We start from the raw sequence: 13,025 nt of genomic DNA on the forward strand, positions 1-13,025 counted from the left end.
TTTACAACCTTCACTTGAACCTTTGAATCCTTTTGACTGTATAAGGGTTAAACAAACTACAATGTCATCGATGAAATTAATTTTGTATTTTATTTAAGGATATAGACGAAGGTGCAGTATTTGAACGTCCAAACATTTATTGTCATTTCGCTGGCGGTATTGGCGAACCTAAATACATGCCAGTAGCAAACTGGGAACAACTCAATAAGCTATTAACTGAAGCTCTTTCTAGTTACAATGACCTTATTGCGGCAATGAATTTAGTACTGTTTGAAGATGCTATGATGCATATATGCAGGTGTGTATATATTTGTATAATTTGTTTATGTATATACATATATTGAACGTATAAATATTTGTATTTATGACTATTGCGTTAACATTATGATAATTAAAAAAAAATAATGTCAATGAGATTATTTATGGTATTTTCCTCACTTTTTCAGCTCGAGATCTTGTGGTAATAAGACCTTTTATTCACTCGTAAAAATACTTACAATATATAATTAGTAGTTAACGTAATATTTTATTTTTATTACGAAGCTGCTATATAGAAATGAAATGAATGTTTTCAGGATAAGTCGCATCCTAGAAAGTCCAAGAGGCAGTGCACTATTAGTAGGTGTTGGTGGATCTGGAAAACAATCGTTGTCTAGACTAGCCGCATTCATTTCTAGTTTAGAAGTATCTCAAATACAATTGAAGAAAGGATATGGAGTATCTGACTTAAAGGTAAACGAAACAAATCCGTTAATAAAAAAATATACAAATATAATATATTATTGTACTTAATTATTTCAATACTAAGTTCGTTTTAAGTTTTGAACAAAAAAACACTATCAAACACCTTTGCGGGCTACGACATACATAGACAGACACTTCAAACTTATGACACCCCTCTGTCCTTGTAGGGATTAAAAATATGCTACTAATTATTACTGTTACTTAAAATACGTTATGTTATATATTTTTTTAATTTTAGCATGAACTCTCTGGATTATACATCAAGACTGGCCTTAAGAATGTCGGCATTATGTTCCTGATGACAGATGCTCAAGTAGCAAATGAACAATTCCTCGTTTTAATAAATGATCTGCTAGCATCTGGTGAAGTCGGAGATTTATTCCCTGACGATGATATAGAAAATATTATAGCCGGTGTTAGAAATGAGGTATACGAGATATAAGACTTTTTTATTTTATACTTAAAGAACTTTTTATAATGCATCATGACAGGTTTAATATTTATTTTTATAAAGATTTAAGTGAATTGGAGATTTTTTGAATGTAAATGTAATGTTTATATCAATTACATATATTTGAGTACCTAATTCCCTTTTTTTAGGTGGTATCTAAATATTTTCTTTTTCAAATAAATCCTAGTCAATATTTATACAAGTTCTTTATGCAACCTAGAATTATTAATACTGAAATTTTAAAAGAAACCCTAAATGCCATATATTTTTATAGGTAAAAGGAGCAGGTCTACCAGATACAAGAGAAATATGTTGGAAATTCTTCATAGATCGCGTTCGTAAACAATTGAAAGTTGTACTGTGTTTCTCTCCCGTTGGCTCTACCTTACGAGTGAGATCAAGAAAGTTCCCAGCTTTAATTAATTGTACGTCTATAAATTGGTTTCACGAATGGCCACAAGAGGCGTTGGTTTCAGTGTCTATGAGATTCTTGGAAGAATTACATGTTTTGCCTGTATGTATCATTCTTAAAATTATTAATGAATTGAAATGAATTCGGTCTTTTTTCTGCAAATAATAATTAGTTATGTTTTTAAAATTAAAATATTTGCTTAATACATTAATTATGGCAACTGTATAAAGATTTTAACTAGGATAGATATAACGCATAACTTAGTTGGTGTTTGGACTGATTCGGGGATTAAAGAGGGAGAAATCAGTCGATAAAGTTTTAACCTTTTAGGTCTTTATTTAAACAAGTACACGTTAAGAAAATTAATTATTTACGATAATATAAATTATAATTGTAGCCATTTTTTAAGTTTTTTAAACTAATTTAGATAACTCTTCGAGATTCAGTATCACGCTTCATGGCGTACGTACATACATCAGTGAACACTATATCGAAAGCGTATTTGGCAAACGAGAGGCGCTATAACTATACCACACCAAAAAGCTATTTGGAGCAAATTAGTTTATACGCTAAATTAGTTAATCAAAAAACTGATGAGCTCCGCGCTAAAATAGTAAGGTAATATATAATGTTAGTTAAAATGCATGTGTAACATACAGCAGGTAGAGTGATCCTAGTGATAAAACATTATGTTCTCAACTTCTTGTAAAATTCGAGACAGATTTCTAAGGAACTTGGAAATATCTTACGTACGAAAAAAGTACATGTTTGTAATATTCTCCCTTTGAGGGTCTCGAATCTACCACGTAAATCGTTAGATATTATCCTACTGCACCACGATTATCATTTTTTGAAATGATAATAAAATTATAAATCTTTTGTTAGTAATATAGATGAAGTTATTGATATTATTAAGGAAAACGTGGTTAAGAAATCATTTTTTATGAAATAGACGCTTACCAAGTCATATCTTAATTTTTTTAATCAAATCAATTAATTAGGTTGGAAAACGGCTTAGAAAAGTTGCGAGGAACTGCATCTCAAGTAGATGAACTTAAAGCTAAGTTAGCCATACAAGAGATAGAGCTACAGCAGAAGAATGAAGCGGCTGATAAACTCATTGAAATGGTCGGCGTTGAGACCGCGAAAGTACAAAGTGAAAAGGCTTTAGGTAAGCTTTTCGGTTTTAATATGTACAATACTATTAAATTGTTGTTCGTGAACTATCGAATTATTTTAGTATAATAAAAGAATAGAGTATATACTAGAGGCCAGTCGAGCTGAACAACATAATTTCACAATTGAATTGGATGAAACTTTAATTAACAATTTATAGATATTATCTTTAAATTGATAATGTTATTAGAACCCGAACACGAATTCAGAATAATAAATAAATAATTATGTAGTTCTAGCAGGTGAATCCACGAGCGGATCACTAGTAAATATAATAATAAAAATCTATGCAGTGAAATATTTATTCTTGTATATTTCTAAAAATTAATAGCCGACGAGGAAGAAGAAAAAGTAGCGGTAATAGCAGAAGAAGTATTAAAAAAGCAAAAAGATTGCGAAGAAGATTTAATAAAAGCTGAACCAGCTTTAGTAGCCGCCCAGGAAGCTTTAAACACACTTAATAAGGCCAATTTAACTGAGCTAAAGTCTTTTGGATCGCCTCCCGGAGCTGTGACTAATGTGACAGCGGCTGTCATGGTGTTATTGGCTCCAGGGGGGAAGATACCGAAGGATAGGAGTTGGAAATCAGCTAAAGTATGTGTTCTATTATATTTTTTAATGTATTCTTGTGTGTGTATTATTATTTTTAATATTTCTATTGTATACTGCAGTAGACATGGATATTGTTGAAAATATTATAATGTTATATACTAAATATTATATTTTTTATTGACTGTAAGAAATAATTTTATTAATTACTTCGTTTAGATGATGATGGCTAAAGTAGATGTGTTTCTAGAATCACTAATTAACTATGATAAAGAAAACATTCACCCTGATGTAATCAAGGCTATACAGCCGTATCTCAAGGATTCAGAATTTGAACCAGGTAAGAAAATTTCAAGATATAGCTAAAATCATCTTATTGTACTTATTTATATTAAAAATATATTTTATATAATTAAGCTCATGTCTTAAGTAAAAGTATGCGCGACAGTCGTGGACTAAATGCTTACTCAGAGGAGTGTATATTTAAATCATTCTTGTTTTGTGGATCTGGTAAGGATAAAATAGCGTTGGGTTCCAAGTTTCTTAACGCCAGGTTCTCTCTATTCCGCTAAATAGAAGAGATACGTGACCATAAATACATGTTAGCAGCCAGAAAAACGGTGTTTTTAATTATTTTTTTCATACTTTTAAGAATTCGTAAGATCAAAATCAGCAGCTGCAGCAGGCTTGTGTGCGTGGGTGATAAATATAATAAAGTTCTATGAAGTGTTTTGCGATGTAGAGCCTAAGCGGAAAGCTTTGGCCGCCGCTAACGCGGAGCTGGCGGCCGCTACGGAAAAGCTCAAGTCTATTAAGTCTAAAGTTGCCGTAAGTTTATTTCTTTTATATTATATATGTATTAGGGAGTATATTTATCAGCTCTTTTTGTTATGATGAAAAAATAATATACATATTTCAGTCTCTAGAAGAGCAGCTAGCAACTCTAACAGCGGACTTTGAAAAGGCGACAACTGAAAAATTAAAATGTCAACAAGAGGCGGACGCTACTAATAGAACTATCCAGTTAGCTAATCGATTAGTGAACGGATTAGCGAGCGAAAACGTTAGATGGGCTGAGGCTGTTTCTATGTTAGTAACGTTATTACACATAGTATATATTTATTTTTTTCGGGAAATTTGTGGCATAATTCACAAGTATCTATTTAATTTATTGTAAATGTAAATTATTGTTTTTTTCTTTAAGATCCACTCCGATTCAGGAAAACTTACTTATGTTTATTTAAAAAATAAAATCCTTATACCTTTATTAAGAAAAGCGTCAATTTTCAGCTTCATGCAACAAAGTACGACATTGCCTGGCGATGTGTTACTCGTATGCGCTTTCATATCATACGTTGGGTGTTTTACTAAATTATACAGATTGGACTTGTTACATAAGAACTGGTTGGTGTTCCTTAAAACTTTAGAGGTATGTATTTTTTATTAGAGTTGATAGAAAGAAGATTGACTTTCAAAAAGTAAATTATTAAAACAAAGAAAAGAAAGAAGAGGATTAAAATTAAAGTTCTTTAATTTTTCCAGCCTCCAATTCCGATTACTGAGGGTCTAGACCCGTTAACAATGCTAACAGACGACACGACCATAGCGATGTGGCATAATGAAGGCTTGCCCTCGGATCGTATGAGCACTGAAAATGCGACTATATTGTCTAACTCTGATAGATGGCCGCTTATGATTGATCCACAGGTATCGAATAATTTATTATTGGTTATGTTGCCTCTTGCTTTTAGAAAAAATCTGAGATTAACTCTGTTCATTCATTCATTTTTTTTGTATTCTGTTAAATTTATTTGAATTAACTTCTCGTATTACATTTATGATAAAATTTAAAGTAAATTTGTTTTAAAATATAATTTAGCTTCAAGGCGTGAAATGGATAAAACAAAAGTACGGAGATATCCTACGAGTTATTCGTTTAGGACAAAAGGGTTATTTAGATACGATAGAAAAAGCTATAATAAAAGGAGAAACAGTGCTGCTAGAAAATATAGGAGAGACTGTAGATCCTGTATTAGACCCATTACTTGGTCGAAATTTAATAAAAAAAGGAAGGTTAGTGAAATTTTATTTAATAAAGTATAATATATATGATGTAAGTAAATAATGTTAATGTTTATTGTGATATCTAAACCAAGATAATTTTGCGAACATTATACTATAATTAAGGTAATATACACTTCCTAAATAAACTTATAAATATGTTATATAAAACAGAGCTATCAAAATCGGTGATAAAGAAGTGGAATACAGTCCTAATTTCAAGTTAATACTTCATACTAAATTGGCAAATCCACATTATAAGCCAGAAATGCAAGCTCAAACAACTTTAGTTAACTTCACCGTCACTCGAGATGGTTTAGAAGACCAGCTTTTGGCAGAAGTTGTTAAAGCAGAAAGACCTGATTTAGAAGAATTAAAAGCAGAATTGACTAAACAACAAAATGAATTTAAAATACAACTAAAGAAACTCGAAGATGATCTGTTATCGAGATTGTCATCGGCGGGTGGTAATATATTAGGAGATACAGCTCTGATTGAAAATTTGGAAATCACTAAGAAAACTGCTGCGGATATTGAGAAAAAGGTATGTTTTATTTATGAACTTTGGCTTAGTATAAATAAAAGAGTAAAACAAACTTAATTTATAAAAATATTGTGCATTACAACAATAGTTATAATTTTTTGTAATGCCGTTAATTTTTCCGTTAATAATTCCGTTTACTCCTATGTCTAATTTTTTCAATATCATAATTTTGAGATATTGCCTTTAATATTTTAATTATTTTTAGACTATAAAGCCGTTCCACTCGAATTTCTTACTAGAGATGACAAATAATCAAATAAAATATTAATATATTTAAATATAATAATTTAGCGTTGGAATCGATTCCACAACTTCACATTACATATTGTCTTAATGTGTTTTACTAATAAAGAAATTAAATTGCGGATTATTTATTTTTTAAACATGAGTTTGGACAGGTTTTAAGTTTCGGACGGAATAAACAGTTGTACCAAACAATCAATAACAATTTATGACATATTTTAGGTAGCAGAAGCAAAAGTAACGTCGCACCAAATAGACCAAGCTCGCGAGTTCTATCGGCCGGCGGCGGCGAGAGCTTCTCTGTTATATTTTATACTCAACGACCTCAATACTATCAATCCTATTTACCAGTTTTCTCTCAAGGTATTATATTATAAAAAGATATTATTTAATATTTTTTTAATAAGAAATGTAATTATCAAATTAAATTGCCTTTGCTTCTTTTTTTATTTTCAATAAACTTTTTATTTTTTTATACATATCTTGTTAGATATCTTTTTTTAAAGCTTAAGGATTATTATATAATATTGCATTTTTTTGCTAACAGAATAAATAAATGTTTTATATTAACAGTCACAATAAAAGCTTTTTAAATGACAATGTGACGATAATAACATCTTAAGAAATGATTTCTTCATAGGCCTTTAGCGTGGTGTTTCAAAAAGCAATATCAAAAGCAGAACCTAGCGAGGAAGTTGCACAACGAATTAAGAACTTAATTGATTGTATAACGTATTCTGTTTTTCAATACACTTCGCGAGGTCTATTCGAATGTGATAAACTAATTTTTGCATCTCAGATGACTTTTCAGGTAAGAAACTTTAAGAAACTAATTTAAACTAAACTAAATTTACATTTTTGTAGGAAATTCTATTTCTTTGATTTCATCAGATTCTTCTAATGAGTGAAGAAGTATCACCAGCAGAATTAGACTTCTTCCTTCGATTTCCAATAAAACCTCATGTGACGAGCCCAGTAGATTTTCTTTCAAATCAAAGCTGGGGAGGTATTTGCTCTTTAGCAAGCAAAGATGAGTTTAGAAATTTGGACAGAGATATAGAAACATCGCCAAAGCGGTGGAAGAAAATTGTTGAAATGGAATGTCCTGAACGTGAGAAGTTTCCTCAGGTACAATAAAGGACAAGAAATAATATATTTTTTTCCTATTAAGATTCAAAATGTTTAAGAATCACCAAAAAATCTATGTATAACAATTTCTGTGCTTCAAAAAAACGGTATTTAAAAATAATTTTAATGACTTTATTTTAGGAGTGGAAAAATAAAACAGCTCTACAGCGGCTTTGTATGTTACGTGCGCTACGTCCTGATAGAATGACGTATGCTGTAGCGTAAGTGTCCATTTTCAATTATTCACATTCAGTTGTCGACATGTCTAGTTTATTTAAAGGTCATCCACGAAGCATCCAAGACAAAAAAAATATATATTAATAATATTAGAAAATTTCAACAATTATATATATATTATGTTATTTAAACATCAATTACATTTATAGAACATATATAGAAGAAAAAATGGGCTCTAAATACGTTGAAAACAGAACAGTCGAATTCAGCAAGTCCTTCGAAGAGACTAGTCCCACTACTCCCATTTTCTTCATACTATCCCCTGGAGTTAACCCCTTAAAGGATGTGGAGGCTTTGGGCAAAGTTATGAGGTATACAGCAGATTGTGGGAACTTCCACAATGTATCATTAGGACAAGGGCAGGAAGTGGTAGCTGAACAGGCCATGGATGAAGCGTTGAAGAAAGGGCATTGGGTTGTTTTGCAGGTGTTTATTTAAACATACATGTATATAATGAATACTTTTAAAGTTAAAGATTTTATCATAATAAAATAGGTATAATAAAGTATGTACTTGAGCCGCGCTACGCGCTTGAAAATACATACATCGTAGGCACACGTGACGACTATGGTGTATCTGGTTATTCAGACATGAGATCCATATCTGAATAACCAAAAGTGAACACTTGTTAATGCGTTGGCAGTGTGATGAAAAAAATTTAACTAGGACTAAGGAATGAATTTGGAATGAGATTAATAATAGAAAAATATCGGACGTCCTTCGTTCCAATCGCCTCCTATAAACGTTCCCATATAACAAGTATCGAGTTAAAATAAGATGTAAACCATAACTATTTATTAGGCATAAAGAAGCAATTAATATTTATTTTTTATAATTTGAAGCGCTTGGCGCGTCCGCTACTAGCTCTTGCGAAAATAGTCTGTCCCATACAAATAAAAATGCGGAACCTATCTAGATTATATGGAAACTTTTATATAACTAATAATTATTTCGTTTAGAACATCCATTTAGTAAAAAAATGGCTACCAAGCCTAGAGAAGAAAATGGAAAGCTTTGCATTAGGGTGTCATGAGGAATTCAGACTGTTCATGTCAGCGGAACCAGCAGCGACGGCCGCAGCGCACATCATACCGCAGGGTATATTGGAGAGTAGTATCAAGATAACTAATGAACCACCTACTGGGATGCAGGTAATTTACTTTATATAAAGGAAAGTCACTTTCTTTGACTGTCAAATACTTAAATTTAAACTTAAATTTAAGAATAGAATATATTTATAAAAATATCTCCCATAAATAAAAAAGCTTTATAACGTGAATTGCAATTATAAAATATAATTATTTATGTACATACATGCGCACTAAGAAATAATATGACACTGGCGACGCAGTGGCACTGCAAACTTACTGTAAAAAAAACACCTACTACGGCACTATTCCCACTCTAGAGAATAAATTATTTACTTTTAATTTCTCGTTTTCGTATTAAGACAAACCGCGGCGTTAAGTTCCGCTACACAACACCCAATGTCTCGAAAATCGAAACGGAGTATCTTAATACTAGATTCCTTCTATGTGTAAAAGTATGTTATGGATCATGTTCTAAAAAGTTACAAATTTATTTGTATCTAAGTGGTTTGTGTAAATGAAGTCACAAAATAATTAAATTTCGTTCTGCTTCAGGCAAACTTACATAAAGCTCTCGACAACTTTAACCAAGAAACATTAGAAATGTGTGGAAAAGAGGCAGAGTTTAAAGCTATTTTATTCGCACTTTGTTATTTCCACGCCGTTGTGGCTGAACGCAGGAAGTTTGGTCCTCAGGGATGGAATAAAATATACCCATTTAATGTTGGTAAGATCCTAAGAAGTTTCTAATTAAAAATTAAAAATTATTATTATCATTAATTGAATATTTTATTTAATTGTTTACAAGAAAATATAATATTTTTATATTTTTTATTTTAGTTAATTTAATCAATTATTTTTTAAATAAATGTAAACGAGTAGAGAAACGAAGAGTAGGTACAATATTAATGAACTTCATTTATTCTGGCTTATTTTTTGGGAAATTACAGGTGATTTAACTATAAGCGTGTTCGTACTCTACAATTATTTAGAGGCAAATTCTAAAGTACCTTGGGAAGACCTACGTTATCTTTTTGGTGAAATAATGTATGGCGGACATATAACTGATGATTGGGATAGACGGCTCTGTAACGCGTATCTTGAAGAGCTGATGCAACCTGATCTGGTAAAATTTACTCGTTTTTAGACAGAATAATTATGTTGTGGCAATATTTAGTATGTTTTTAAAATATTAAAATATTATTAAAAATATAAAATTTACCATTAGGTGGACGGTGAGCTACAACTAGCCCCCGGTTTTCCTGCACCTCCAAACACCGACTATATAGGCTACCACCAATACATAGAAGACGCTATGCCTCAAGAATCTCCATACTTATATGGATTACACCCAAACGCTGAAATAGGTTTTCTTACTACCACTTCCGAAAATCTTTTTAGGACTATATTTGAAATGCAACCTCGGGATGCTCAAGCGTCCGGTGCCTCTACTGTAACTAGAGAAGACAAGGTATTGCATATTTGAATTTATTATTATGTATGATTAGTTTATATCGTAATTTTTAATCTTGTTATTATCATAGGTAAAACAAATGTTAGACGAAGTCATGGAAAAATTACCAGAGGAATTTAACATGGTGGAAATAATGGGTAAAGTGGAGGAGAGGACGCCCTACGTTATAGTCGCGTTCCAAGAGTGCGAGCGAATGAACTATCTCACTGGGGAGATGAAACGGTCTTTGCGAGAATTGGACTTGGGACTTAAGGTATTGTCTCATTTAAGAACAAAGTTAAGGCTTATAGACTTTTTATTAGCGATTTCTATATCGATTCATAGCGATATGAATATGAATTGTCTTTGTAATACGAAAATTAACTCATTACAGGGCGAATTGACTATCACATCTGATATGGAGGAACTGGAGAACGCGTTGTTCTTGGACCAAGTAATATATATACACCTTTCTAATTTATTGAGTCTATTTTATGTATTTTCTTAATTGTATCTTAATATTTTAATCAAAAACACAATCATGTTTCTTTAATTTTCCACATATATATTTATTTTTATTAGGTACCTGCCATTTGGGCAAATAGAGCGTATCCATCTCTCCTTGGACTGTCCGCGTGGTTCGTAGATTTGCTCTTAAGACTTCGGGAATTAGAAACGTGGGCTACGGACTTTGTGGTAAAAATATAGTTAAATAAAAAACAAAATATAAATACTACAATAGTAATATTACAAATAACATTGTTGTTTGCTTTAAAATCCTCGTCTATTGTTTTATGGTCATGATCAATTTATTTCTACAAATTCTGCTTTTCTACATAAAACAGTTACCAACTTCGGTGTGGTTGGGTGGCTTCTTTAACCCTCAAAGTCTCCTCACCGCCATAATGCAGAGCACGGCGCGCCGATACGAGCTGCCCCTCGACAAGATGTGCCTGCAGTGCGACGTCACTAAGAAAATGAAGGAGGATTTCACGTCAGATTCTTTTTATTCAGTCAATTTAGAATAATAATTTTCTTTGAAATGAAAAATGAGATGTATAATGAATTCTTGAATCTATGAATTCTTAATTCTGCGTCATACAAACGACAATGATAGATGTTTAATATTTTTTTGGAAATTACTTTAACTTACGATCTAATTGTTCATGACAATGTCAATTTTTTTTTATAAATTGTGTAATTTTCATTTTAACTTACTTACTTACTTAATTTTTTAACAAACATTACTATATGACTATTTTGCACTCCAGTATAGCAGATTCTCGGTCAGCACCTCGCGACGGCGCCTACGTCCACGGTCTGCTGATGGAGGGCGCGCGGTGGGATGTACACGCTGGTATTATAATGGACTCGCGGCTCAAAGATCTGTTTCCGCCTATGCCGGTTATTAATGTTAGAGTAAGTTCACAAAGAGAAATATGTGTTTTATAAACTTGTATGGTAACTAAAGAGGTCTCTAGGTCGAATGCGGTATGAGGAATGAGTATAGCTGAAATATTTTTTAGGTAAATGATATTTTATCATTAAAAAATTAAATTATGTTAAGTTATTAAGTACCTAGTTTCTTCATTGATCTTAAAAATAACTATTCTAAAATTAGTAAATAGATTTATATAAAGAAATTCTATAATATGCCTAACCTGAAAATACTTTTTTCAGGCCATAACTCAAGATAAACAAGACATGCGTAATATGTACGAGTGTCCAGTATACAAGACGAGGACCCGCGGCCCCACTTACGTATGGACTTTCAACTTGAAAACTAAAGATAAACCGTCGAAATGGACGTTAGCTGGAGTAGCCTTATTATTGCAGATTTAGTTTTCTAAATAAAACTGTTTGGTTTGCGGCTTCGCCTGCGCGGGTAACATAATTATGACATTATATAATTATGAAATATATATGCTCAACATTTGATTATAACAAATGATTGATTGGTTTCACACTATATCCCACACGTCGCAGGGTAGTCATAGGGAACCTGAGGGAAACATTCCGTTCCAACTAAGACACTGCTGTTTACCACCTTTCACCAAAGGCGTTACGTGTTAAGTGGCTCGTTACCAGTGCGAAGAAATGAAAATATTCAATATATGTTTGTGTTATCTTTTAACTGCTTAAGCGAATGTAAAGTTTATTATAAAAAATATACATACATATATGTATTATAAAATTTTGTTATAAAACTAAAATTTAGATTTATTATTATTGAGTATATTATTAATTGTAGTTTTTTAAAAGTTTATTCATTCATGTTAATGTCTTAAAATATTTTTATATACATATTATTTTATTAAAAATAAATAAAATATATATTATAGTTCAACGTCTTTTGTTTTTATTTATTTTCTGTTATTAAAAATTAAGCACAGAGAAAGTAGAGCGTTAATGCGCATTTCTAACTGCTATGATCTCCTCACAAACCCTCTGCCTCCCCTGTTGTCTGCGGGATGTAGCGTGAAGGTGAAAAAAAATTAAAGTTACAATTTTTAAGTACTTATTTATTGGTTTTTTTATTAGAATACTTTGTCATAACAAGAAATATATAGAAATAAAATACTCGTATATTTAGATACCCGGATTTCATTTAAAAATTAATATAATATCAGCGAGTTTAAAACATTATCAAACGTAACTTATGACATAAATATAATCATAATTCGACCTTGTCACCTCAATATAATTTATTAGATATATTCCAATCGTTGGATCTAAAATGATCATTGACATCGATTTAAGGTGTACTACCTTTTGATACAGACTTTGCTTGCATATACAGATATAAGCGTGTAAAAATTTACTGTTCTATATGTGAACATTTTACTTAATGTTAGCTTAGGTAGCGTCATTTTAGTACCGTTTATTATAAGAATATATTTCTTCTATTTGCATTTGGAGACGTTTCATTGTGAATTGTG

At 31.4% G+C, this 13,025-nt stretch overlaps 1 protein-coding gene across 1 annotated transcript in view; it reads left to right on the forward strand.

Annotated features, from left to right (window-relative positions):
* Positions 1-12,309, forward strand: part of Dhc93AB (Dynein heavy chain at 93AB) — a 28,519-nt gene extending 16,210 nt beyond the window's left edge. Inside the window, exons 38-66 of the mRNA XM_085191687.1 lie at positions 99-298; positions 576-732; positions 983-1,171; positions 1,470-1,709; positions 2,035-2,225; positions 2,609-2,778; positions 3,115-3,377; positions 3,552-3,672; positions 3,985-4,160; positions 4,252-4,421; positions 4,623-4,761; positions 4,875-5,039; positions 5,212-5,405; positions 5,568-5,937; positions 6,403-6,543; positions 6,821-6,991; positions 7,072-7,308; positions 7,450-7,529; positions 7,695-7,971; positions 8,505-8,696; positions 9,189-9,360; positions 9,584-9,759; positions 9,862-10,104; positions 10,178-10,360; positions 10,481-10,540; positions 10,669-10,782; positions 10,932-11,080; positions 11,358-11,505; positions 11,767-12,309. Coding sequence (XP_085047813.1) covers positions 99-298; positions 576-732; positions 983-1,171; positions 1,470-1,709; positions 2,035-2,225; positions 2,609-2,778; positions 3,115-3,377; positions 3,552-3,672; positions 3,985-4,160; positions 4,252-4,421; positions 4,623-4,761; positions 4,875-5,039; positions 5,212-5,405; positions 5,568-5,937; positions 6,403-6,543; positions 6,821-6,991; positions 7,072-7,308; positions 7,450-7,529; positions 7,695-7,971; positions 8,505-8,696; positions 9,189-9,360; positions 9,584-9,759; positions 9,862-10,104; positions 10,178-10,360; positions 10,481-10,540; positions 10,669-10,782; positions 10,932-11,080; positions 11,358-11,505; positions 11,767-11,928 — 5,250 coding nt within the window. The 3' untranslated portion in view covers positions 11,929-12,309. The remainder of the gene's footprint in view (positions 1-98; positions 299-575; positions 733-982; positions 1,172-1,469; positions 1,710-2,034; positions 2,226-2,608; positions 2,779-3,114; positions 3,378-3,551; positions 3,673-3,984; positions 4,161-4,251; positions 4,422-4,622; positions 4,762-4,874; positions 5,040-5,211; positions 5,406-5,567; positions 5,938-6,402; positions 6,544-6,820; positions 6,992-7,071; positions 7,309-7,449; positions 7,530-7,694; positions 7,972-8,504; positions 8,697-9,188; positions 9,361-9,583; positions 9,760-9,861; positions 10,105-10,177; positions 10,361-10,480; positions 10,541-10,668; positions 10,783-10,931; positions 11,081-11,357; positions 11,506-11,766) is intronic.
* Positions 12,310-13,025: the final 716 nt, after the last annotated feature.

This window comes from Heliconius melpomene, chromosome 10, assembly GCF_056956725.1.
Source record: "Heliconius melpomene rosina isolate 202511_hmr_F chromosome 10, ASM5695672v1, whole genome shotgun sequence".
In the NCBI taxonomy this organism is placed as follows: domain Eukaryota; kingdom Metazoa; phylum Arthropoda; class Insecta; order Lepidoptera; family Nymphalidae; genus Heliconius; species Heliconius melpomene.